A 23392-nucleotide genomic window follows, 5' to 3' on the forward strand; every position below is an offset into this window, starting at 1 on the left:
TCTTAACAAGTTGGCATTCTCACAGGTCCTATGAGAACACCCTAAGCTACTACTTAAGTACGATTACAACTCATAACAATATATAAAAGAGAGCTCAACAACTTATTTAGGTAAGTTCTACGCTGCTCGGCTCTATGATGCTAGGGTATATCACTACTCCTCCAACTCCGTGTCATCCAGTCCATAGACTATCCCATAGTCTACTCCTTCAACTCCGCCGGTAAGATCAGGTTCCTCGTAGACCAGCTCGTAGCTTCCTTCTGGTGCTCCATCGTTGATGGCCTCCACTTCCGGATCACAGTCTAGCAAGGGTGTCAAAAGAAAGTGAGTACAGAGGTACTCAGCAAGTTCTAAAAGAGTAAAAGGTGTTTGATGCACTAGCTACGACCATTGATCAGGAAATCGCAGGTCAATGCATGTTTTGAAATCATTTCTTCAAAAGGTTGCTTTTATTATGAAAACTATGCCCATCAGTCTTCACAGGTTGACCAGAACTTTGTGGAGTTCCTTTCCTGCCGCGTTCGCAGTTCCCTTCCCGGAACAGGGAGTGACAGCCACAATTTGATACACTCTGCAGAGGTGCGTTACTTTTCCCACAAGAGATCCCACCCTTTTTGCCATCCGCAGGGACTTGCCCCCGTTCACACTTCCTTTGGTGTGAGGCCATGTATGAAAATCCAAGCCCACACCGCCTTCTCCACGACCCTGCAAACCCACTCTTTTGTCCAACCGCACACCCCCAGTAGACTTCTCCCGATAATACGGCTTTACTCACGGTGTTATTTGGACAATCCATCATAGACCGTAGAGCTCAACATCACATATGGATGGGGATTTAAAACGCTATCCCAACCTACGGCAGTGCCTCCAACACCCCGCAGCTCTACCAGTCTGTTGGCGTGCAGGAGGGAAAAGATACGGCTGGCTTCCCTAGAGCCATTATATATCTCATGGTTAACGCGGTTTGTACGGCGCTAGAATCACTGGACGGCATTGGTAATTAATCCTAGGTTAATATAACCCATGCAATGGAACCTCCACCATATCAACACATACCATGGTTCCATTGCCAGCCACATAGTCATATTCATAGTTGGAAAAGTAACATTTTATTTGCGATGCAGGAATGATAAGTATATAGCTTTGCATTGAAGTAATAGAAAATACTCAAGTTGGTATGAGCAAGGGTGAACTTGCCCGTGGACTACGAGATAGTGCAGTGCAATGCAGTTGATGGAACCTGGACCTCGGGTTCTGTAAGAAGCATCATTGTCCGGTAAGGACAATGTTATAAAATCCAAATAATGCAGTCATGAATGTATTATTTTATATGGAATCCCTTTACCCCAATGAGTTATTACAATTTAGGGTGGAGTTCAGATTTATGCCTTTCGCAGTAACTTGCAATTTTTTTTATATGTAACACCACTTTAATTCTCATAAAGTAAAATGATTCAAAGTAAAACTACTTTACCTTGGTGATTCATTATTCATTCCAAAAATGCTTTGAAATAATAGAGTTGCCTCTATATTTTTGGAATAAGAAGGAATAGGATATTTTCCTTTGGAAAATATCTTTCTTAAATAGAAATGACTTGGAATAATAGAATTTCATTTTGAAATGTTTGAAAATAAGTATTTGAACTTAGTTGAGATTTTTCCTTGATTTGTAAATACAAGGAAATAATAGTTTGAAATTCCAAGTTTTTATTTTAATTCAGCAAATTCATAAATTTGAATTTGTTTCTTAAATTCTATTTCATATTTTATTCTTGTTAAGAATAATTTTTGATTCACAAATCCAATTTTTAATGGATTTTTAGAGTTGTATTTTATTTACTAAAAATTGGTGAAATTCTGGCCTTTTCTTAATTGTGAAAAGACCAGAATGCCCCTGGCCCCTATTGGGCCAGCCCACTAACTAAAGCCCATGGGACAGCCCACTAAGGCGTGTCCCATAACGGGTCGGTGGCGCCGAAGCGGCCTACCTCGCTCGCTCACTCACTCGTCTCTCTCACTCGCTCGACCTAACCCTAACCTCTGGCGACACCCGTGGCGATGGCGTCGCCGCCATGGCCGCCGCCGTGCTCCGGCCGTCTCCTTGCTTCCCTGACCTCGCCACCTACCTGATCTGGACCGCCGCGAGACGATCTATCGATCTGTCCGCGTGGTTTCTCCGATTGCTTCCTCTCCTGGCGAATCACCTCCTCTCTGGATCTCGTGGAGAATCGCCTCGGGCGATTGGTGGTCTCCGATGAGCTCTCGTCCTCGCTGTCGACGTGTGCGCCTCCGAGACCGACCTGGCGCGGGTGCTGCTCGCAGCGCCTGTGTCGTTGTCTCTGTGCCGTGCTGGTGGTGGTGGTGTTCGTCGGAGTAACGTCGGCGACTTCCCTGGCTTTGCAGCAGCTATGGCCGCGCGAGCACTGCCTCGCCATGCCATTGCCTCTACCACCAGGCGTGTGTAAGTCTCTGCTCCTCCTTCTCCTTCTCCTCTCCATGTCTGTGCGCCTCCCATTCTTCTGTGCGTCTTCTTCCTCTTGCTCTAATGCTCTCTGTTGATCCTGTGATCATGCAGAGCCTTGCTACTGCTGCTTAAGCTACTTGTGCTTCCATTTTCTGCAAGCTCTGGCCAATTCACCAATCTCTGGTACTGGCCAGTGTGTGTTGCTTGCTGTGCATGCCATTTGTTGCTTGCTACTGACTGGTTGCTCACATGATTGGCTGGATTTTGTTGGCTACTCATCTTTGCTTGCATATTTGGGGATCATACTAAATATGAATGCCAATATGCTTGCCTGTGAAGAAATCTAGGGTTTACTGATGGTTATATACTTAGGATGTTCTGTGTAGTCTTTATTAGCTGCTAATCCTTGCAATACATCTACTGGTGCTATCTGTGCATGGGATCTTGCTAGTGTGTGCATCTGTGCATGATTGCTAGCTTCTGTGCACAAGATCTGTATCTGGATGATTTCTGTTTTAGTGGCTACTAGACTGGCAGTAATCCTTGGTGAAAACCAAGTGATGATTTACCCTTTTGAGCATCTGCTCAATCCCATGACTATGTCATGCATGATTTATGGATTAGATCCATTGGATCTCCTCCTTGAACTAGGTATACCTTGTTCCAGCTCCTAGAGTGAGATTTTGTGTTGATGCAGACTTGTGGTTTGTGTCACAGCCCTTCACCTCCAGGTCTTGGTTGATCTTCTTAGGTCACCATGATTTCTGGTGGCTGAGTGGTTGTGTGTGTTGGTTCTGTTCTTGAGCAAGAACTGGATGAACTGTGCTGCTCTACCTTCACCTTACCTTGTGAATCCTTATCTGTCGACTGGTTACTGTTTCTAGGGTTTGTGCCCCTTTTATATGAACTCTACTTCTGTTCTTGCCATGACACACAAGCCTGGCTTGCTTTGGTGACTAAGCTTGTGCATTGCCTTGCTGTGGCTTGCCCAGCACACATGAGCTGTGTGCTCTCATATGCTGAAACTTGAGCCCTCTGGTGGTGCTCAGGTTTGGTCTGCTTGCTCTTATCTTGTGCTGTCCAGGGCTTTGGACAAGCACAAGTGTGTGATGATTGGTTCTGTCCAAACTGAATTCTGTCAACACTTAACTCTGTCCAAACTGAATTTCTGTTTAACACTTGACTCTCTGGCTATTACTTGCTGTTTTATTTTGCAGGTTTTGAAGATGAATATGACCATGAAGATATTCTTCAAGTCAATTAGTCTAGGTTTTAGTTTAGGACAATATTGTAATCTTCCTTTTTCATTTCTGTTTATTATTCATCAATTCTTGTATCAAGAATATTGTAAAGACAATGTAATCTGTGTTGGTTATCAATAAAGCTCAAGTTTTGCTTATGAGCTTTTGATTTATGTAATGTTTATATTCTTGATTAAATATTGTATTTAATATTCAATTTGAAATTCAAAGTCATTTGAATTGTGAATTCAATTTCCATAGTGCTTATTGCTTGTTGTTCAATGTATTATAACTTGTCAAATGAAATCATTACCCAACTCAACAAGATACAAAAGAGATCATGTCGAAATTTCCCCAACTCACATTGCCTAACCCTAAGTGCAAAATGAGAGAGAACCTCGATCCCTCTTAGGTTTAGTTGCAATAAGGCGCGAAAATTTCCCCCGTTTTGCGATGAAATGCACATCCCATTTCTAAATCTACCCTTCATTGTTCCTATGTTCTGGGTTATTACAGTCGTCCTCCTCGTCGGTGCTGTCGCCGTGGTAGTCCCGGCGGCAGCGCGTCTCGTCGAAGACCTTGACGCTCATGTCCTTGTCGTCGAAGTAGGAGAACAGGAGGATGAAGCCGGCTTCGAGGCTGTGGTGCCGCACGAACTTCTCCCAGCCGATGTTGAGGTACATCTTGCCGCGAGCGTCGTAGATCACATCGACGATCCACCGGTAGTAGCCGCACGCAGCCTCCCGCAGATGCATCGTGCGCAGGCGGTCATCTCCGGCGACGTAGTCGTCGAAGGAGCCCGGCAGCCTCTGGATGCCGCGCGGGTCGCCCTTGAGGACGAGGACGAACTCGAACAGCACGTCCGGCTCCACGTCCATCTCCGACGATGAAGCCGACGGCGTGGGAGGCGACGGCGAGCGTTCACCTCTGCCGCGGCCACGACCACGACCACGACCACGGCCACGAGGTCGGCCTCCGCCTCTACCGGACATAGCGTCGAGTCTTGTTGAGATGGTGGCGGCTAGGGTTTGGAAGAGAGGCGCTAGGGTTTGTGTGTGAGAGGGACGATGAGAGGCGGCCCTTTTATAGGCCGGAGGGAGGCGGAGGAGCGGTGGCGCTCATTAACGCCGGCACGCAGAGCTAGGCGCGACGGGACGCGTCGCTGCGTCGCTGAGGGAATTGCACCGTCGCTGCGCGCCAATAACTTCCATCGCGAGGTAGGCGACGGTTAGGTTAAAATTTATTGTGCCGCTGACGAGTCGGCCCCGCCACTCCCCGCCTCCCTTTTCGGTGTGTCCGGCGTCCCCGGTGCGTCCCCTGTGGGACGGGGACGGGCTCGGGGCGCCGGACACCGTATCGGGGCGCGCCGGACAAAAATGGGATTTGGGGCACGCGGCTGGAACGGTTTTTTGGTCCGGCGCGCCCCAAATCTCTTTGGGGGACGCTTTGGGGGACGCGGCTGGAGATGCGTGCCAGAGCTATTGTGGTGCTCAAATATGGAGACAATTCCACTCAACGATGTCGCACACGAGCTATTCGCCCGCTACAAATGTGATACTTCATAAATATGTGAAACTTGAGGCTCCAACTAAGAAAAAATAAATTATACGTGAATAATGGTAGTTTACCGTTTGCCACTCTAGCAGAATTTGGTTTTGCCATACCTCTAAAATGAATTTGGTTTTGAAATTAATCCTACAAATTGTTTTACTATGTAAATCTTTTGAATCAAATGGTCCCTGGCTTGGATTCCACCCAATGTTCTGTCGAACTCACCACACCACCTGGCAGCGGCTCACCGGAATCAGGACTCGCGCCTGCTCACCAGTCGTCATCGCCGTCCCATCCTCCGATCTCAACCCACACCGTCGCAATTAAGACGAAGCCGCCACCAAGGCACCAAACCACAACGATCCAAAACCTCACGCTTCTCCCCGCACGCCAAACCTGCGTGATCCCGGAGAAATCCCCACCCCGGCCAGCCCCCTCCTCGCCCGGCGAAGATGCACCTGTGGCCGTCGCTCCGGATCCGGGACTCCTTCAAGCACGCCTACCTGGAGAAGCTGGAGCTCAACCTCGCCGGGAAGAAGCGCGCGTCGCGGCAGGGGCAAGACGAGGACCAGGACAAGGGCCAGCAGCAGGAGCCCCTGATCGAGGTCCCCCCGTCGTCCAGGGGCTCGATGGTGGCCAGCGCGCTCGAGCTCGCCTGGGACGCCGCCATGCTCCTCACCTGCTGCTGCTGCTGCTTCTGCTGCGGCGGTAAGTCCTGCCCATTTCTAATATGTTCAGTCCAGAGCTTTCTGTTTTACTTGTCGTTTCATAAATATAATTGTCAAATACGCATGTGATTGCCCCCAAAACACTATATAAGCACGCGCCATGGAATCAGTTAGGATCGGGATGGTAGTTGAATGTGCAGCTCGACGCCTTAATACCAATTTTGTTCGGATTCTGATTTTGATCGACCAGAGTTGCGTACCAATTGCAAATGATGATCCGTTAGGAACTAGTAGAGCAAAGCTTCGGTGTTTCGTTAATCAGAGCACCACAGCTGTTGCACCATATGGGGTGTTTGCTAAATGCTAACTAGAGTTGTGATGGGATGTAGTACTGTTACTCCTTGTATACTTCGGGGATAACAATTACTGGAGGGCAGCAGAGTATTTTAACCATGTTTGGGATTAGTGGATAGTATACGATGTTTCTGTATTGGATGAGTGATCAATTATTTCCCTGCTCAAGTTCACCAGCTTGAAAGCCCTCCCTGAATATGAACTTGTGGTTTGTTCCATTTACAGGATATAAATGGACTAATTTCCCTGCTAGCTTAACATAGAAAAAATCCGGCTCAAGAAAAAGCTTAACATGTTGAAATAAACAATAATTTCAATTCATGATGTAGTTAAATCAATTTGGACTCAGATTGTTTTGGTTATTCAATTTGGTTGATATCCTCTTAGCCAGATTACATCCTAGACTCAAGAATTGCCACTTTGCATATCCTGTTTGTTCCTCTGAAATCTGAATACTGGGTCAAAAACTCATTTATCACCTCACGGCTCTGACCAGGGGAAGCGACACCAAGGGAGAGCTTCAACAACTTTTACTGACCTCCATGCATGGCTGTTGACATACACCCTACATATAGTTTCGAAACGTGCATATGTAAAATGGATGTGCATCTAGACAAAACTATGTAGTACATAACATGAATGGAACCCTTAGCAAGTTATCATCTAGTTCCACTTCCACAGTGACTTGATTTTCACTAGAAGCCAAAGGTCTAAATTTTGGTGTTCATAGGTGTCTAGTCCAGAGGATACTATGTGGCCATGGGCGTACGCAGCGGGGGGGGGGGGGGGCCAGGGGGGCCGTGGCCCACCCAGAATTGATGAAAACGTTTTGATACCCCTAATTTAAGTGCCTGTCTCGTTCTAACCCTTTCAAAAAAAACCTGTCTCGTTCTAAGGATCGACTGGGGAGACCAGAAGAGCGACCACGCGATTCCCCGTCGCCGTGCTGCCTCCAATCTCTCGCTCGGCCCTCTACGCTATCTCCCGTCCGGCGGCTGCTGCCCGCCTGTTAGCATGTCCGCTCATCGCTGCCCCCTTTCCTGGACTCCCTCTGCACATCTGAGGGCTTGCGGATGGCCGCCGCTCGGCGCTCAAGAAGAAGCGGGCTGGGGCTCGGCCGCCGCGGCGCCGGCCGCCGACCGCCGGTGTACACCTTCCCCGGCTCTTCCCGCCGGCCGCCACACCACTGCGTTCTAGCAGGTCCACGTTTCGCGTCCTCTCCCGCCTCCCCATTCTCTGTTTCTATTTCCATGTGCTATACTGTGTGTTAGTGTTAAGTGCTCCTCAGATTGAAACAAGATTTGGCATTCCCCAGGTCCAAAGCTGATCCGACTATTTTATATAATATTTGCTTGTTCTTCTTATTGTTATGTGATACAAATGATCATACTAACATACCACTACAAGTTAGTGCAATACTTTGACCATCTAAACAATATTTGGCATTCACCCTGAATATTAAGTCGAGCTTCTGAATATCGAAATATTCAAATAGAAATATTGGCATTCAATCTCAAATTATCAATATCCTATAAACATAATGACAAGCCTCCCAATATAAACTCCAAACGGAGACTTACATATTGTTCATTCGGCAAACATTTTTTCACAATTTGGAGGGCGCCAAATTTTTTTTTTTTTGGAGGTGTGCCCCCCTTCAATTTTTTCCTGCGTCCGCCACTGTATGTGGCTCAGTAGTGAGACACAACATCATGGTTGTCCAGGTCTTGGTACAAATATATCCACAGTCCCATAAATCCTTCATCCTACCTATGGCGTTGCTGAAAGATTCACTACACCCTTGACCTGTAAATTATAAGGGGGAAACCTGCTATACATAAAAATGTATTCTGGTGACCAGATCATTCATTTTGTCGGCGGCTATTCATCATAATGGTATAGGTTCTCTTATTTTGTACGAATTTACTAGCTATAGTTGATTCATGGCCAACATTCAACTTCCTGGCTTCAAACTATGTGATTTGTTTTTGTGACAAATAAGTTGGAGATGCAGCTGCAACTCTTGCCCCCTTTCCACATGCTTCAGCATGTCAAGATACTACAACCTCTAGGGTTGGGAAGTTTCTGTGGATAATCCAAAATATCCGATATTTGTATTCGAGAAAATGAAAATGGATATGGAAATATCTCCATCCGATCTAAAATGAAAATGGGTATGTGAAATATCCGAATTTATTTAGCAAATACAAATCTGGTTTTAGATTTTGACGCAAATGTGGATATGGTAATGGATATATCCGTATTCAAATAAAACTACGTTAGCCAATTTCAGAAATCCTAGCCTTATATGAAAATTATCCAACCTAACAAATGGTCAACTGTACTTTTGTGAGCTTGAACCTATTAACTGTTATGTCTTATGGCAGTATATCTATTTTTCTAACAGTCTATAGTAGACTTATTGCATGACAGGAGTATATCATTTCTTATCTCATGTAGTTACATACCTATTTCTTTTACTTCTTCTACCTAACATGAAAAAAATATCCGTATACATTCCGAATTGAGTAAACATCTGATCCGTATCCATATTTGAGGAACATCCACTCCACATTTGTATTAGATGCCATCTGTATTCGTGTCCATATTTGGTTCGAAAATATGAAAATGGAAGTGGGAAGGGCACTAAGATCTGTTTCCACCCAACCCTGTGTTGTGCCATGCCATCACAAGATCTTTTCCCCTTAAAAAGCTCCTGTATTGCTCTCTGATTCCTCATCTTAATACTGTCTAGTTATTTGTTTCTAACTTCATCTTTAACCAATTCGTATTTTATGTACCAGCCTTTGGCGAGGAGGATGATCATCTAACAGGTCGCTGACGCTGCCAATCACCTCCAGAAGTCAGACAACTCATTACATCAGGAAAAGTATTCACCTGTAGTGAGTCAGTCAAATAATTTCAGCTTTGTACATACTGTATGAATGTTTGGTTTTTGGCAGATGTGGCCCAAATTAAGATGCCACTGATAGGTAGACAAACAGGAGTATTTTCTGTAGGAAAATTTTCTCAGTCTAGGCTTCAGAACTTATCTGAATCTACATTCAGGGGTTGTGTGATTGCATTTCTCACCGCTGCATTGTCGTTCTCTCCACATTGATGTTAGCTCAGAACTTATCTGGGTTACTGGGTACATCATGGCTGTATCTACTTCATAGGATTTTAATTGCTCGTTGTCGTATTTAGTGGTTTCCCTTAACTCGGCAAGAGAATTGCTATTTTGAACTAGAGTTTCTAGTTTGTATCTTTTGTTCCTGGTCCTGAACATATTTCTTTTGCGTTTAAAGTGAACCAAAGAAACACTGTGAACTATGCAAGCAAATATCCCTTGGTATGGTATGCAGATTAGTGGAAAGGTTGAAGTTATCGCCTTTGCCACCAGGACGACCGGGCTCTCTGGATTCTATGGCATGGCGCAGCTGCTCATGAGTGCCAGGAGATGGTCATGGACAGTTTACACGCTGGAGCTATCAGAAATACCATCAGAAAGAGCGCTGTGTCTTAGTTCGATGTAGTGCGCAGATTGGTCTCCCCAGCAGTGGCTGGCGACCTCTGAGAAGAAGTGCAGCGACCTCCCAGAGGGTTTTCTCCAGGAGATCAATGTGGAGTCTCCTAGTGCAAGCCGAGTCCCGGAGACGTCAGCTGGTGACATGAACTACATGATGCTCAGGGACTGTGGGAGTAATGTTGGTGTTAGGGGTGAAGTACAAAAGCTCAAGAGAGCAGACAACGAATTGCACATGAGAACTGTTTATAGCTTTGTTCGCCCTGGAGGTGGAAATGCATGTCGGTTGCCTCAGCAGGACATATAAAGCGCTGGATTACTATTCGTTAGTTTCGCGACATTATGTTGGGGTAAACCTCTGATCTTGCAGCCGGCAACCCAATTTATTCGAAGCTATGGCAGTTTCTTAAATCTGCCAATTGTGTCCCAAGCATGGGAGTGCTAATTTACAGCAGTCATTTTTTTCTCTGTCAGTAGGGAAGCAAAGATGCAGTAAAATAAAAATCCCAGGAAGAAGTGAACTGCTATTCATGTCAACCAGATATAGAGACAAACAGTCAGCTAAAATTTTCTATTTGATAATCAGAGGAACACAAATTGCAAGAGGAATATAATCAGTTAAGACAATACAGAAATCGATGTTTGCATAGGATCGCAAAAAATGTAATTTAAGAAATCTGTTCGATCACTATGTTATGCATATGGTTTGACCTACTTTTTTTTAAAATAAACTATGTGTGTTCTCATTCTATTTCATCGCAGAAAGAGTCTGTTTATTTCATTATTTTGCTGGTAACACAATTCTGATCGGTGAATTTTACCATTCCAAGTTTCCAACGTTTTGGTTTATTTTCTTCGTTGCGAAACCAATCCATTTCCGATACTTCTCGAAGGCTGAGGCGGTTTATCTCTGCCAGCGCGACGTTCCCTCTGCTCCGCCGGACCGCCGTCGCCACGACTTGCCACGGCCAGGTGAAAATTCCCGCCCCACCTCGCTAGGCCAGACATGGAGCTCGATTCACCTCCGCCACAACAGGCGCCGCCGCTCGCCGACCTCGCTGCCGCCATCCGCCTGGCCGCCGAGGCTGCGGCCGCGCTCTCCGCCCCATCCTCCTCCGCCGCCGCAGCCGCTGCAGCGGCCACCCTCCGCGACGCCCACGCCGCCATCGGCAGCTTCCTCTCCCGCCTCGACGCGCCCGCCGCTCTCCCATCGGACAACGATCAGCCTATGGCGGATGGCAGCGAGCCGGGCGGGCCCGTGATTGGGGAGGTGGAGGACCGGCTCCGGGAGTGCGCCCTGCAGGGGGGCAAGCGGCGGAAGCGGCCAGTCCCGCCGTCGTGGCCCCTCGGACGCCGTTCCGGCGGCGCTTGCGTGGCACCGGAGGCCACCGAATCGGTGCTGGACGTGGAAGGACGGCGTGGGGCTGCCATGGATCTCTTGCTGCAGTTCCATGCGTAGGATGAAAGGTAACTCTTTGTGCTTCGAAGGGGTAATGGGAATTTAACTCTTGATGTTGTATTTTCCAGTTACTTCCTCAGTTAGAAAAAACAAAGCTGCTTGTATTAAGAATTCTCTTACTCCATCTGCAGGATACAATCCTTGTAACTAGGCATATTGTTAATTTCGCTTTCATCATCACTTGATAAAGTCTGAAGGAAAGTAGCGAAATGTCCTGTTGGAGCAGGATAGATGATAACTAACTGAAAAAATGCTCCTTTGCTTCTATGGTGAAGACCAAAAATTGAAGAAGTTCAATATATGCATTGCTTCTTATTGGTGAACTACGCATAATCAATCACGTTGGTAGGTTGAAAATTTCAATAAAACATTGGTAGGTTGAACGCTGAAATCTGGGAATTACAAGTCGCTGCTGGGATGTCGACTCAGCATTTGGGCTCGATTTCTGCAGTAGTCACTAGTCAGTCGACCACTTGACTATTCATCTACTATTCTTGATTAGTATAGGTTTTTTAGTTGAATTACTAGTGAAAATGCACATTTATCAGGTTTGCTCTGGAGCATTAAGGGCATCTCCAACGCACTGACCCAAACGGACGTCCCTTTCGGGTCGTTTGGGTCGTCGCGCGGACACGCGGATGTCACCCGTACACCCACACACGTCCGGCTACATTTTTAATCCCCAACGCACATACGACCCAAACTCAAAAGTAGACCAAACAGAGGCAGAGGCTGGGCAACGGCGTGGGCGCGGCGCGGCCAGCGACGGCGTGGCGCGGCCGGCGACGGCGTGGGCGCGCGGCCGGTGACAGCGTGGGCGCGGCCGGCGAGCCCCGCGCGAGCCCCCGCTGTCCTCCTTTTGCTTGCAAATAGTACTAGTACTAGTACTAGTTGTGGAGAGCTCCAGCCCGGCGTGGTGACCAGCTGCTCCTAGGCCACGCACGAGCAAGAGGAACGACCCCAAGCTCGCGGCCGGAGTTGGAGAGGAGCACGGCGGTCGGGCACAGCCAGGGGACAGTCCGCGGCAGCGCGCGTCCTCCCCGCCCGTGCCCGCGAATGCCCGACGTGGCGGCGCCGCCTTTCCGTCCGCGCGTGCCCGCTCGTGGCCGACGCGGCCGGCGTCCGAGGCGCGCACGGCCAGCTCCGCTTCGCCCGTGGCCGCCGCGCCGGCGCCGCCCGCCCGTGCCTCGCGCGGCCGGCTCCGCCACGGCTCGTGCGTGCCCCGCCCGTGCCTCGCGCGGCCGGCTCCGCCACGCCCGTGCGTGCCCCGCCCGTGGCCGACGCGGCCGGCGTCGCGGCGCACGGCCGGCTGCGGCCCCGCCAATGGCCGGCTCCGCCCTGCCGGTGCCCGCGCGGGGCCGCCGCCGCCCCGGCCCGCGCGTGCCCGCACGGGGCCGCCGCGGCCGGCGTCGCGGCGCGTGGCCGGCTCCGCCCTCGCCCGGGCCCGCGCGCCGCCGCGGCCGGCGTAGCCCCGCCGGTGCCTCGCGCGGCCGGCTCGGGGAGGTGAACGCGGGGCGGCCGGCGTCGTCGATGGCGACGCGCGGGGCAGCCGGCGTCGTGCCGAGGCGCCCTCGCCGTTCACCGCCGCGGGCGCGGCCCCGTTCGCCGCCGCGGCCCCGTCCCGTCTCCGCGAGCGCAGCCCCGTCGCCGCCCGCTGCCCCGTCTCCGCGGGCACGGCCTCGTTCGCCGCCGCGGGCGCTGTGTTCAGGGCGTCCAGGGCAGAGCGGCGCGCCGCCGTCTTGGGCTCGGCCGTGGCGAGGCGCGCGGCCGCTCGTGGCTCGACTGCAAGGCGCCGCCCGTTCACGCACCCTTGGCCATCGCTCTGCGCGTCGCCGTCGACGAGCTTTGTCGCCGGAGCTCATTTTGGCAGCGGCAACTTCCGGTAGGGATGAAAAAAAAGGAGGACTCGGCGCCAGGGTGCTCCATGTGTGGGCGGCGGCGGCAGTTGGCCAGGCCAGCCAAACTCCGGCAGCTATTCCGGCCATATCCATGGGAAAAAGAAGACATGGGAGAGAGAAGATGTGGGGTCAGGCGGATAAAAACGGACGTCCGGAGCTGTCCCGAGCGAGCCGGACAGACGCAAAGTCCGCCCAGATTTGCGTGAGATTTGGGTCGCCCCGGACTATTATTGCCGTCCGTTTTGCATTTGCGTCCGCGCGTTGGGACGCGTTTTTACCTAAACGGACGAAAGTGGTATCCGTTTTTGGGTTTGGGTCTCCGCGTTGGAGATGCCCTTAGGCTCTGTCCGGGCTATATGTTCCTGGAAACCAAACGTTTGGCATGACAAACTCACAACGGGCTGCCTGGCCTCTGCACCACTGCCTCTGCTGGCACTGTTGCTGCTCTGCTCCTCCCCCATCTGCAGCAACCTTGCTCCTCCACGTGCTCTGCTCCACTGTTGTGATCAACTGTAGCATACTAGTAGTAGTATTAGCCTAGCCATACTAGTATCATGCACATTAGTTCCACAAAAATGCTGATGTGGCAGCTAATTAAGGAAGAGAGAGGAGATTAGAGTAACATAGGTAGATACTGTATCATAGCGCATGTCACGAGAAAAGTTAATGTCAAATAAATCTTGTGCACAAATTTGCATTGAGATTCTAACAAGCAACAAATATAGTATGACTATGATACTACTTCATGATACTAACCACTATAGAGATAGTTTCATACACAAGTATCATATGCATGATACTACTATATGATACTTACCACTATAACCAGCCTTAGTTAAGTATCATGGTATTTAGTAGTAGCTATTACTTTACTACAAGTCAACTAGTCAAGCTCTACGTGTTTGTAGCGACTATTATATGTGTCGGTATCCTGGGGACTCTGCTCTGCTTGTAATAAATAATCTGGGATAAATCTGTACAAAATCCAGCAGAAAAAATGCTAAAACAAAGGGTGTGCTAATTGATTTGTAAGCGTTTCTCTAGTTCTCTTCATCACTTCATCAGTTGTGAAGCGTCTCAGGTTTTCTTTTTTGGTTATGACATGGTCTGTCATTTGGCAACGAACAACATTAAATTCGTCAGTCTACTATGTACGTAGCACTTTGCCTCACACACTGCATAGTATCATACACTAGAATTATGCATATGACCTCAATGAATAGTATTAAAGTGTTGTTTCTCAGACAATTAGGCCTCTCACAGTGCATAGTATCATACATTAGTATTATGCTTATGATTCCAATGGATAGTATTATAGTGTTGTTTCTTAGAGATCATTTAATGATTTTGTAGGCTCCATAAGTGTTTCAACATTATGACCCATTTTTGCCATATACCAAGCAATTTTTTTTTATTGATATCCACATAGATAAATACGTAAACACAAAATTGAATGAGTCCATACTTAAAGGGTCATACAATATTTTAAAATATATCTAGTATTACATGAATGAAGACCTGAACATAACCTATTATGGCCGGAATTTTTTCACGTATGCTCAACCAAGTCAATTTTGAAGATGCCAGATGGTAGTATTTCTTTTTAGTACCCTGAATTTTTTTGGCTTATGTTCATGAACAAATGCTGATGGAAGAACAGTAGGAGCAGATGTGATTTCTTATTCAAATCAAGAATATTGCCCACCTCATACAATATCTACCGTTGTATAGAATGATATAACCTAACATAATATTCTGAATATCGTCTTGGGAATACAAACGCGGCAGATATTGTGTGATGTAGGACCGGCTCAGGAATACCCTATATGCACATTAGACATCCTTCCTTGCCCCATCTTGATGACCGGCAAACAATCTGTACTTATCTATTAGTGTTATTGTTATTGAATTCCCGAATGCGGCCTATTCAGGGTATATCCCTGTCTACAAGGTAATAATCATGTTGGTATTCCTTCTCATTGACAAGATACTTCATCTGAGGAGCTTGCCATTTCAATTTCTCATTGGACAACATTGTTTGATTGAACACATTGATATCATTGTTGGATCCTGCAGTACCAAGAAAGCATGCCATATCCATAGATCACACGGAGCTAGTGTAAGTGTAGGAACAACTTCATCACTGCGGGTGAGTTGACCCTTCCATGCCACAAAACATTTTCCCCAATGCCAGTGCATAGAATCAAAGCTTACTGAAATGCTAGAAAAAACCATAACTCTCCCGATATAAGTAAACGTTGCACATCTTAACTTGAGGTACTTAATTTAGATGTGCAAATCTGCAATGCTTACTTTATATCGGTGAGAGTCGTGGTTTCCTGGCATGTTAGGAAGCCTCGGGGTTTAGAAGAAATGTCCTGCGGAATGGAAGGGTCAACTCACCCGCGGTGATAAAGGTGTTCTTACACTTCTACTAGAGACCGTTGCTTCGCATAATCTTCAGATATGACGTTCCTTGTTGGCTTTGCTGGAACCAACGATTGTATCAACAAATGAATCAACATCGGCCATTGAGCAATTGAAAGAACTATCTTGTCAACGAGGAGAAATTTCAAGATGGTTATTACCTTGTAGATGTGATATACCCTAGATGTGCCACATTAGTGAAGTCAATACCAATGGCATAAGCAGGTAATAGAAAATTGTTTACCGGTAATCAAGAAGGGGCACGGAAGGATGTGAAACATGCAATTGGTGTGTTACAGAATATACACCATCCGACACATTAGTATTCCTCGGGCGCTCTCCAAAACACTGTCTCATCGAGGATGAAAAAGAAGAAGCAGACAATATTTTTTTTTTTTTGAACGAGGAAGAAAACCCATTTATTGTTCTTCCATCATTATTTGTTCATGGTGACTTTAACACCAGCATTTGCCGAACTCTTACAAAGTGATGCTAGCATCTGGCATTGTTCGATGCATGGAGAACTGAAAAATGACTTAGTTGAGCATATATGGAAAACATTTGGGCCACAATAAATTTTGTTCATGTCTTCATTCATGTAATACTAGAAATATTATCACATTTTTTAATGATATTTTATTGACACTTTATGCATGGATCAATTCGATTTTTATATTTATGTGTTAATCTGTTTGGATACCAACATAATGATTTAGATTGATACATGCCACAAATGTGTCCACTATGTTGAAAATGTTTAATATGAATCCTAGAACGCATTAAATGATATTGTCTGAGAAACAAGGCTATGATACTATGAATTGAGGAAGTAGTATCATACAAAAAGATTAATACATAAATGTATGATACAATGCATTGCAAGATGCCTTAGATACTGCTGTAATTTCTCTCCTAATTAACTGCGATAATAAACAATAAGCTTACAAATATGTATTTATCTGTTAGGATTGTTGAAGTGTTCCTCTCCATTTCAGTGGAACTTTCAAATCTCGCATTAATCTGTTCTACTCATTTCCCGCTACAGGATTCATGAATCATGAGTATCAGGAACAAGGTGATGACCGCTGGCTGCAGCACATTTTGGCTTATATCAAGTCCTGTCGTCATCTTTGTTCTTTAGCAGATATTCATAGCCAGAGCACACTTCCACTCCGAGGCAGCTAGGATGAACAGAGTGGTTTAATAAAGAAAAATAACGATACAACCAGAGTCTGAGACACTTCAGATCAGAGTGAGATGTTACATTAGAATGCTTGGTGCCTTCGGAAGGTCTATTTCTGAACAAGCGGGCTAAAGCTAAATCATCTGCCCCGTCCCCTTGTACTACTTCTTTTCCTCCTATCGGACATCAAACTGATAAATAGTCTTGCTCAACATGTTTTGATGTCCAGCAGATCACCTTTTTTTACATATGTTTTTTTTTAGCATTAGCGTTTGTTCGAGTGATTATTTTAATCCTCAGATATGCAGTACTCCTGCTCCTACTCCTGCATGTATGAAGATAAAAATCTGCAAGCATCCTGAAAAATGGTCAAAGATTAAAATGTAAAAATGATTCTTTCAGTTCAGTACCCGACTACCAGCTTACAGGGCTTCGAACGTTCTGCGAAAAATTAAAAATAGAGGGCTTTGACCATTTTACATGTTACTTCTTCTCCTGCTCCTCCAAGCATCTCGTTCAAGACTGTTGCATTCGCCCAGTCAATGAAGTTTGTCCCCACCTACCACTTCACCATGGCTATTCCTCTGGCCTCCCTACTGCTCCCCCTCCTCCTCTCCACGGCCTTGGCGGAGTATGCGCAGGACCTGCTGCGGCAAGCTGTGGGGGAGCGAGAATGGATCGTCGGCGTGCGGCGGCGCATCCACGCGCACCCAGAGCTCGCGTTCCGGGAACACCGCACCAGCGCCCTCGTCCGCGAGGAGCTAGAGCGCCTTGGGATCACCTCCCGGTCTGTCGCCGGGACTGGTGTCGTCGCGGACGTCGGCTCGGGTCTGTCCCCCATTGTTGCCCTCCGCGCTGACATGGACGCCCTCCCCCTTCAGGTCCGTTCACTTCCCCTCTGATGCTGTTGGTGCAGGGTGTGTGACCAATATCTATACTGGTTAAACTGTGTATCTGGTATGGGTTATGTTACTTATGTAGCAGTACTTACATGCTGATCGTGCTTACTTGATTTGAATGCTGTACCATGTGGCTGTTGCTTGCTGTCAGGTATTAGGAAGTTGTTTTCTGCAATAATCACGTTTTGTTGGATGTGCACCTGCGATGTCAGGAATTGGTGGAGTGGGAGCATAAGAGCACAGTTGATGGCGTGATGCACGCCTGTGGTCATGATGTGCACACGGCGATGCTCCTGGGAGCGGCTAAGTTGCTTCATGAGCGTAAGAATCAGCTTAAGGTAAGTGCTTTCTTGTAGTAGTGTTCAAAAGTTGAAGGAATATAGTAATTCATTCATTAAAAAAGGAATTGGATAGTGCCATATAAACAAGCTCTTGATTTTGATTTATCTCTCTGGCTTAACTCAAGAAAGTAGGATGATCGACCTTTCCTTCAAAAAGAGTAGTCTGGCCATTAAATCAGAAATTTTATGTTAACTTACATATTTTCAATTGTCTTTTACTCGTTAGTCGTTAGTTATGTGGACTCACTCTTCAGAACTTTATAGAGGTTAACATGTTATAACATTTTTCTTGTATGATGAAGGGGACTGTGAGACTCCTTTTTCAGCCTGCTGAGGAGGGTGGTGCTGGTGCATCTCACATGGTAAAAGAAGGTGTTCTACATGGTGTTGAGGCTATATTTGCCATGCATGTCGATCATCGAATTCCGACAGGCATAATAGCTGCTCACGCAGGGCCAACACAAGCAGCTGTATGCTTTTATATAGTGAGAATTGAAGGTAAATCCGGGAGGGCCGAAACCCCACACTTAAATGCGGATCCTATCGCCGCTGCAGCATTTACCATCCTGTCCCTCCAACAGCTCACTTCGAGAGAAGACGATCCTCTTCACAGCCAAGTACGTCACTGTCCTTTAGCAATACTATTTTGCATTGCTGATTTTCTTCAAACATTTTACACAGAAAATTATAAAGAAAACACAATGGATCATGCCAACAAACAAAAAAACTTTATTGCAAAAAAAAGTAGAGTAAATCTTGCTCATATACATGTTATTGGGGCTATTTGTGTTGGTGTTCCTCTGTGCAAGTATCCGCCCCTGTTGCTCAAGGCATTGTACCAATTAAAGGAAACAAGTGCTAAATTTTCTCCTTTATACAAAGTTCTCCTACAGTCCTACGTGGTCGACCCCACCTCCATGTAATATTAGGGCTTATACATCAGAAGACTGCATTTGTTCTAGTGTGGATTAGGTATTGATGCACGATTGTAACCAATTTGTTCCATAACTTGGGATTAGAAATCAACAGCTTGGCGAAGCATGTGATTCTCATTTTGTTGCATATTGGTAGCATCATTCCATTGGATGTCTTTAGATTCGGCAATATAACTATATACAATTATACATTCAAAAAGTCTTAAGTTAGGCAACAGCAGATCCTTGTAAATGTTGTCGACCAGAATTTTGCTCTGTTATACAGCCCAACATTGATGTGCTCGGGTTGATCTGTATATTTTATGTTCAGGTGCTCTCTGTTACCTATATCAAAGGTGGGAAATCTGTCGATGTCACGCCTTCATTTGTTGAATTTGGCGGTACTTTGAGGAGCCTCACTACTGAAGGACTTCATCGGCTTGAGAAAAGGCTTAAGGAGGTTAGCATTATGTCACAATTTAACTTGCTAAAAAGTTGGCATTTGATGATAATATTGTATGCTGCAAATTCGCGGGTGCCTTCAAATTTTATTATTGTGTAAGCAAAGGGCTTCATATCATTCACCACGCTAATTTTCAACTACGGAACTTACAATCCCAACACGTTCATGTATGATCTATTGATCTTTTCCCCATGGCCAGCGATTCATGTTTCTTTTCCTTGTAAACAGGCTGCACGAAGGAGTTAACACTGTTAGTGTATGCAAATAATCACTTCAAATACTCCAGTTTCTTGATGAAATTTGAGGCCATTAGGCCCTTTGATCAAAAAATATCATCACTTAAAAATACTGAATAGCTTTGCCGTCGGTGTCATGCAAACTGAAGCAACGTGAATCGATGCTCTTGCTTTTTTCCAGGTAGTAGAAGGGCAGGCAGCTGTACATAGATGCATGGGAGTCGCGAAGATATTGGGAACTCCTGACTACCCAATGTATCCTGCAGTCGTGAATGATGAGAGACTGCATCACCATGTAGAGAATGTGGGAAGACATTTGCTCGGTCCAGATAAGGTGAAGCCTGGAGAGAAGATCATGGCAGGGGAGGATTTTTCTTTCTACCAACAGTTGGTTCCTGGCGTTATGTTTGGCATTGGTATTCGAAATGAGAAAGCTGGTTCCATCCACTCTCTGCACAACCCGCATTTCTTTGTTGACGAGGATGTCCTCGCAATTGGAGCTGCATTACATACTGGTATAGCGGAAATGTATCTTACTGGCCGATCGACTCTTGATGAAGACTAGCAGCCTGCATTCGATTTGATGTTCTTTGAGAAGCAATGGAATGTATAAACTTATATTGAGATGCTCCAAGTCTGTGCGGTACAAGGCTCCTGGGAGGTCAAATTCATACTTGAAAGCGAACAGGTATGTACAAATTGTACTCCCTTCATCCCAAAATAAGTGTCTCAACTTTTTGTAGATACGGATGTAGTATCTAGAATTAAATTACGTTTAGATAGATCCGTATCTAGACAAAACTGAGTCACTTATTTTAGGATGGAGGTAGTAGTTAAAATGCGGAGTACAAGTTCATGCTCTCGAAGGCCCATACAAGTTCATGCTCTCAGTAATCACATACTGTATGTCAAACATAAATGTGATACAAACTGCATACATGTTCGCGTGAAGTACTCAACAGAAAAAAAAAACCCAACAATATAGGAATCGTACAGTGTAACCAAGGAAGATGCTGAAGCCCTGTCATGGCCAGAGTCACAACTGATCAATCAAGTAAACATGGCTAAAACCATTGAGCAAAGAATGTAAACTCATTGACGGCATGGTCTGCTTCATGCCTATGCAGAAGGAGGCGGCGCAAGGAATGGCATCGGCACAGTCACAGACGGAATGGAAGGCATCGGAGGCAATGACACCTTGGGGATGGATGGAATTGCAGGCATTGGCGCCAGGGTCACCTTGGGCACAACAACAGCAGGCATGGGCGGGGCGGCAAGGTGAACTGTGGCACGGTGATCACGGGCACCACTCGCATGGGCGGCAATGTAACCTGGGGCACGGTAATTGTGGGCATGGCCGACATCGGTGGCAGTGTGACCTGTGGTGTGGTGACCGCGGGCACGGTTGGTATCGGTGGGATTGTAGTAGGCATGGTGGGCACGGGCGGCTTCGGCGCAGGGATGCCTGGGACGGCGGCTGGAGTTGCCGTGGGAGCAGCTGCTTCCGTCGTGTCAGCAAGGAGGTGACCGGCATAGGTCATGTTGCCGCTTAGGAGAGCGAGCGCCATGGCAATGGCCAAGAAGAAGCTACTAGCACTGGCGGCCATTGGAGGAAGTAGTTGACGATTGCAGGATTGGTTCTCGGCTTGCTTGGTGCTAACATCAGGAATCGTGCATGCACATTTATACGCGATAAGGTGATCCGAGTTGTGATTAGATTGGTGGTTGGCCAGATTAAACAGAGTCTCGGGAAAAGGAACTTCTATGTGGAGTTGGTGATGATCGGACCAGTTTGATGACGAGGTAGTATTGACAGGTGATGATCAGACCTTTCTTCAGTTAATTCACCTCCCCGCATGAGCATTGGATTTTTTTTTAAAACAGAGGCGGAAGTTTTACTCAAATCTATAATTATACAAGTTTTACGTTGGTATTTTTAATAACCATCTATCAACCCCAATGGTAAATAGACGGAGAGGAGAGAATTGCCATTTAATTTACGGAAAACCAAGCGAAAGCAGATACTCCTACAAACAAACTAAAGCCATATATTCATCACAAAGCAAGAAAACCCCACACTAGCAAAGAAAACCCGACAAACACTGCCAATATATAACAACTGCGCCAATTGCAAACCCTCACACATGAACGGCGGAATGGAGCCCTCGACGAGAGCACTCAACAAAAGCCAATGGCCTACACCAAAGCTACAGAACGGCCCAAACCGAGGAGAGCCAAGAAACTGAAGAACATCCAACAAGCAGCCACAAGCTCCTTTCATATTGCGCCATTCTTCTTGTCTTTGCAACCGAGGGACTTTTCCTTTCGGATGCCGGTACAAGGACAATCACCCACCACGAAATCGCCCTTCGACATCTAGGAATAGCAACCTCCAAGCTCCTGAGCATGTCACATAACTCTTTTGCAAAGAGAGCGCTAGGGTTATGAGCCAGCGGAGGTGGAATGAGCATGGAAGCAACATCCGATTCCTCAGGCGAGCTCAAGATCGCCGTCGAGTCCACCTTCATGTGCTCCACTGAGAGATGAAAATCAAGGCTTTCACCAAGCCCCCAAAGCTTAGGCATGATTTGCAGCACCGGAGCCATAACTTCGGTGATGGCCTCACCCTTAGCGGTAGATGGAAAAGACAGCAAGGAGGAACGGTCTTCAACACAAGGAGAAACAACCATAAAACTCTGCTCATGTGTCCTTCACGGAGCCAGCACCAACCTCACCAAGAGAACGCGACTTAGGGGTAGTCTTCTACATAGCCAACACAACAAAAAGCTTGCTCAGTGCAACCTCCATCTACTCCAGATAGCTCCCAACCCGCGCCAAGCATCTTACAGCTGAGCTGCCAAAGTGAATTGAAGCACTACACCAGACAGAGTCACAGAGCCAATGGGAGCAAAAACAACCAATGCCCAAGACCAAAGAAGAGGTGCTTTGGAAGGGAGCGAGGATGAAAGATCTCATCGGAACCCTTAAGAGTGATTGGCATTGGATTTGCTTACTAGCAAAGTGATGACACCGGCTCTAGCACCTCTTGCGTCATGTCAAGTCCATTGGTCATTTTGCACCGATGTGCACAACCATCGATAAATATAATATATTAGTGATGGCCCCCCTTCGAAGGGAAGGGAGCTAGACCCCATACATCCGAATGGATCAAGTCAAAAGGATGTGCTGACTCGCTAGTGGGATAAGGTAACTGAGTCTGTTTGCCAAGTCTACATCTCTGACAATGTAATGAGACATCTCCTGAGACAGGCCCCAGAAGACCTCGATGAACTAAAGAAAACACACAAGAACCACAAGAATGGCTAAGTCGATGATGTTGTAGCAGAAACAACAAGAGCATGTGGATTAGTGGGTGTGGTGGTATCAGAAGGAGCACGGAGCCAGTCGAGCTCCAAAAGACGCTGGGAGTCACGGCGCCGAGGGCTAGCCCCAACCAGAGCTTTGGTGTGACAATCCTGGATAGAACAAGAATCAACATCAAGAATCAGTAAGCTGAATAGCAGAAAACAAATTCATGGTAAGATGGGGAACATGAAAAATATCGGAAACATATAAGGAGGGGAGTAGAAATGTTGTCGTGACTAGCAATGGGAAGAGAATATAAGATGTGAGAACATTAACATGAAGATCAAGAGGTCAAAGATAAGAAAGAGCGTAAGAATCATAAGACATGTGAAAATGAGCTTCAGAATGCAGAACCCACAAAGATGTACCTAACTGTGTAGATGGTGGGTGCGTAGTGCTAGA

The 23392-nt window shown here is 46.7% G+C and overlaps 3 protein-coding genes and 1 pseudogene across 5 annotated transcripts; 3 read left to right on the forward strand and 1 right to left on the reverse strand.

Moving 5' to 3' along the window:
• Positions 1-5478: 5478 nt before the first annotated feature.
• On the forward strand, positions 5479-9484 carry LOC127335633 (uncharacterized). 2 transcript variants are annotated; one of them, XM_051362352.2, is made up of 2 exons: positions 5479-5964; positions 7175-9076. In XM_051362352.2, the coding sequence occupies exons 1-2, from the start codon at positions 5709-5711 to the stop codon at positions 7339-7341; spliced, it is 423 nt and encodes a 140-aa protein (XP_051218312.1). In that variant the 5' UTR covers positions 5479-5708; the 3' UTR covers positions 7342-9076. The 2 variants fall into 2 exon arrangements, with proteins under 2 accessions (XP_051218312.1, XP_051218313.1); XM_051362353.2 differs by lacking the exon at positions 7175-9076 and adding an exon at positions 9083-9484 and having other exon boundaries at positions 5487-5964.
• A 1182-nt stretch (positions 9485-10666) lies between these two features.
• Positions 10667-17036, forward strand: LOC127335631 (uncharacterized). Of its 2 annotated transcripts, none has more exons than XM_051362351.2 (2): positions 10667-11271; positions 11395-11562. In XM_051362351.2, the coding sequence occupies exon 1, from the start codon at positions 10811-10813 to the stop codon at positions 11261-11263; it is 453 nt and encodes a 150-aa protein (XP_051218311.1). In that variant the 5' UTR covers positions 10667-10810; the 3' UTR covers positions 11264-11271; positions 11395-11562. The 2 variants fall into 2 exon arrangements, with proteins under 2 accessions (XP_051218311.1, XP_051218310.1); XM_051362350.2 differs by lacking the exon at positions 11395-11562 and adding an exon at positions 16634-17036 and having other exon boundaries at positions 10669-11271.
• Positions 17037-17140: 104 nt separating this feature from the next.
• On the forward strand, positions 17141-21467 carry LOC127335628 (IAA-amino acid hydrolase ILR1-like 5). Its single transcript, XM_051362348.2, has 6 exons — positions 17141-17652; positions 17883-18008; positions 18314-18628; positions 19257-19385; positions 19806-20312; positions 20752-21467. Exons 1-5 carry the CDS (start codon positions 17314-17316, stop codon positions 20187-20189), a joined length of 1293 nt encoding a protein of 430 aa, XP_051218308.1. The 5' UTR covers positions 17141-17313; the 3' UTR covers positions 20190-20312; positions 20752-21467.
• Positions 20651-21231, reverse strand: LOC127335629 (uncharacterized; annotated as a pseudogene).
• Positions 21468-23392: the final 1925 nt, after the last annotated feature.

This window comes from Lolium perenne, chromosome 2, assembly GCF_019359855.2.
Source record: "Lolium perenne isolate Kyuss_39 chromosome 2, Kyuss_2.0, whole genome shotgun sequence".
NCBI lineage: Eukaryota > Viridiplantae > Streptophyta > Magnoliopsida > Poales > Poaceae > Lolium > Lolium perenne.

Excerpts from the sequence above, each read along its gene's own strand:
- LOC127335633 (XM_051362352.2), top strand. The coding sequence starts at position 5,709 with ATGCACCTGTGGCCGTCGCTCCGGATCCGGGACTCCTTCAAGCACGCC. Across the intron at positions 5,965-7,174 it reads CTGCTGCTTCTGCTGCGGCG|GATCGACTGGGGAGACCAGA; the intron begins GTAAGTCCTGCC and ends TCTCGTTCTAAG.
- LOC127335631 (XM_051362351.2), top strand. The coding sequence starts at position 10,811 with ATGGAGCTCGATTCACCTCCGCCACAACAGGCGCCGCCGCTCGCCGAC.
- LOC127335628 (XM_051362348.2), top strand. The coding sequence starts at position 17,314 with ATGAAGTTTGTCCCCACCTACCACTTCACCATGGCTATTCCTCTGGCC. Across the intron at positions 18,009-18,313 it reads AGCGTAAGAATCAGCTTAAG|GGGACTGTGAGACTCCTTTT; the intron begins GTAAGTGCTTTC and ends TGTATGATGAAG. Across the intron at positions 18,629-19,256 it reads ACGATCCTCTTCACAGCCAA|GTGCTCTCTGTTACCTATAT; the intron begins GTACGTCACTGT and ends TTTTATGTTCAG.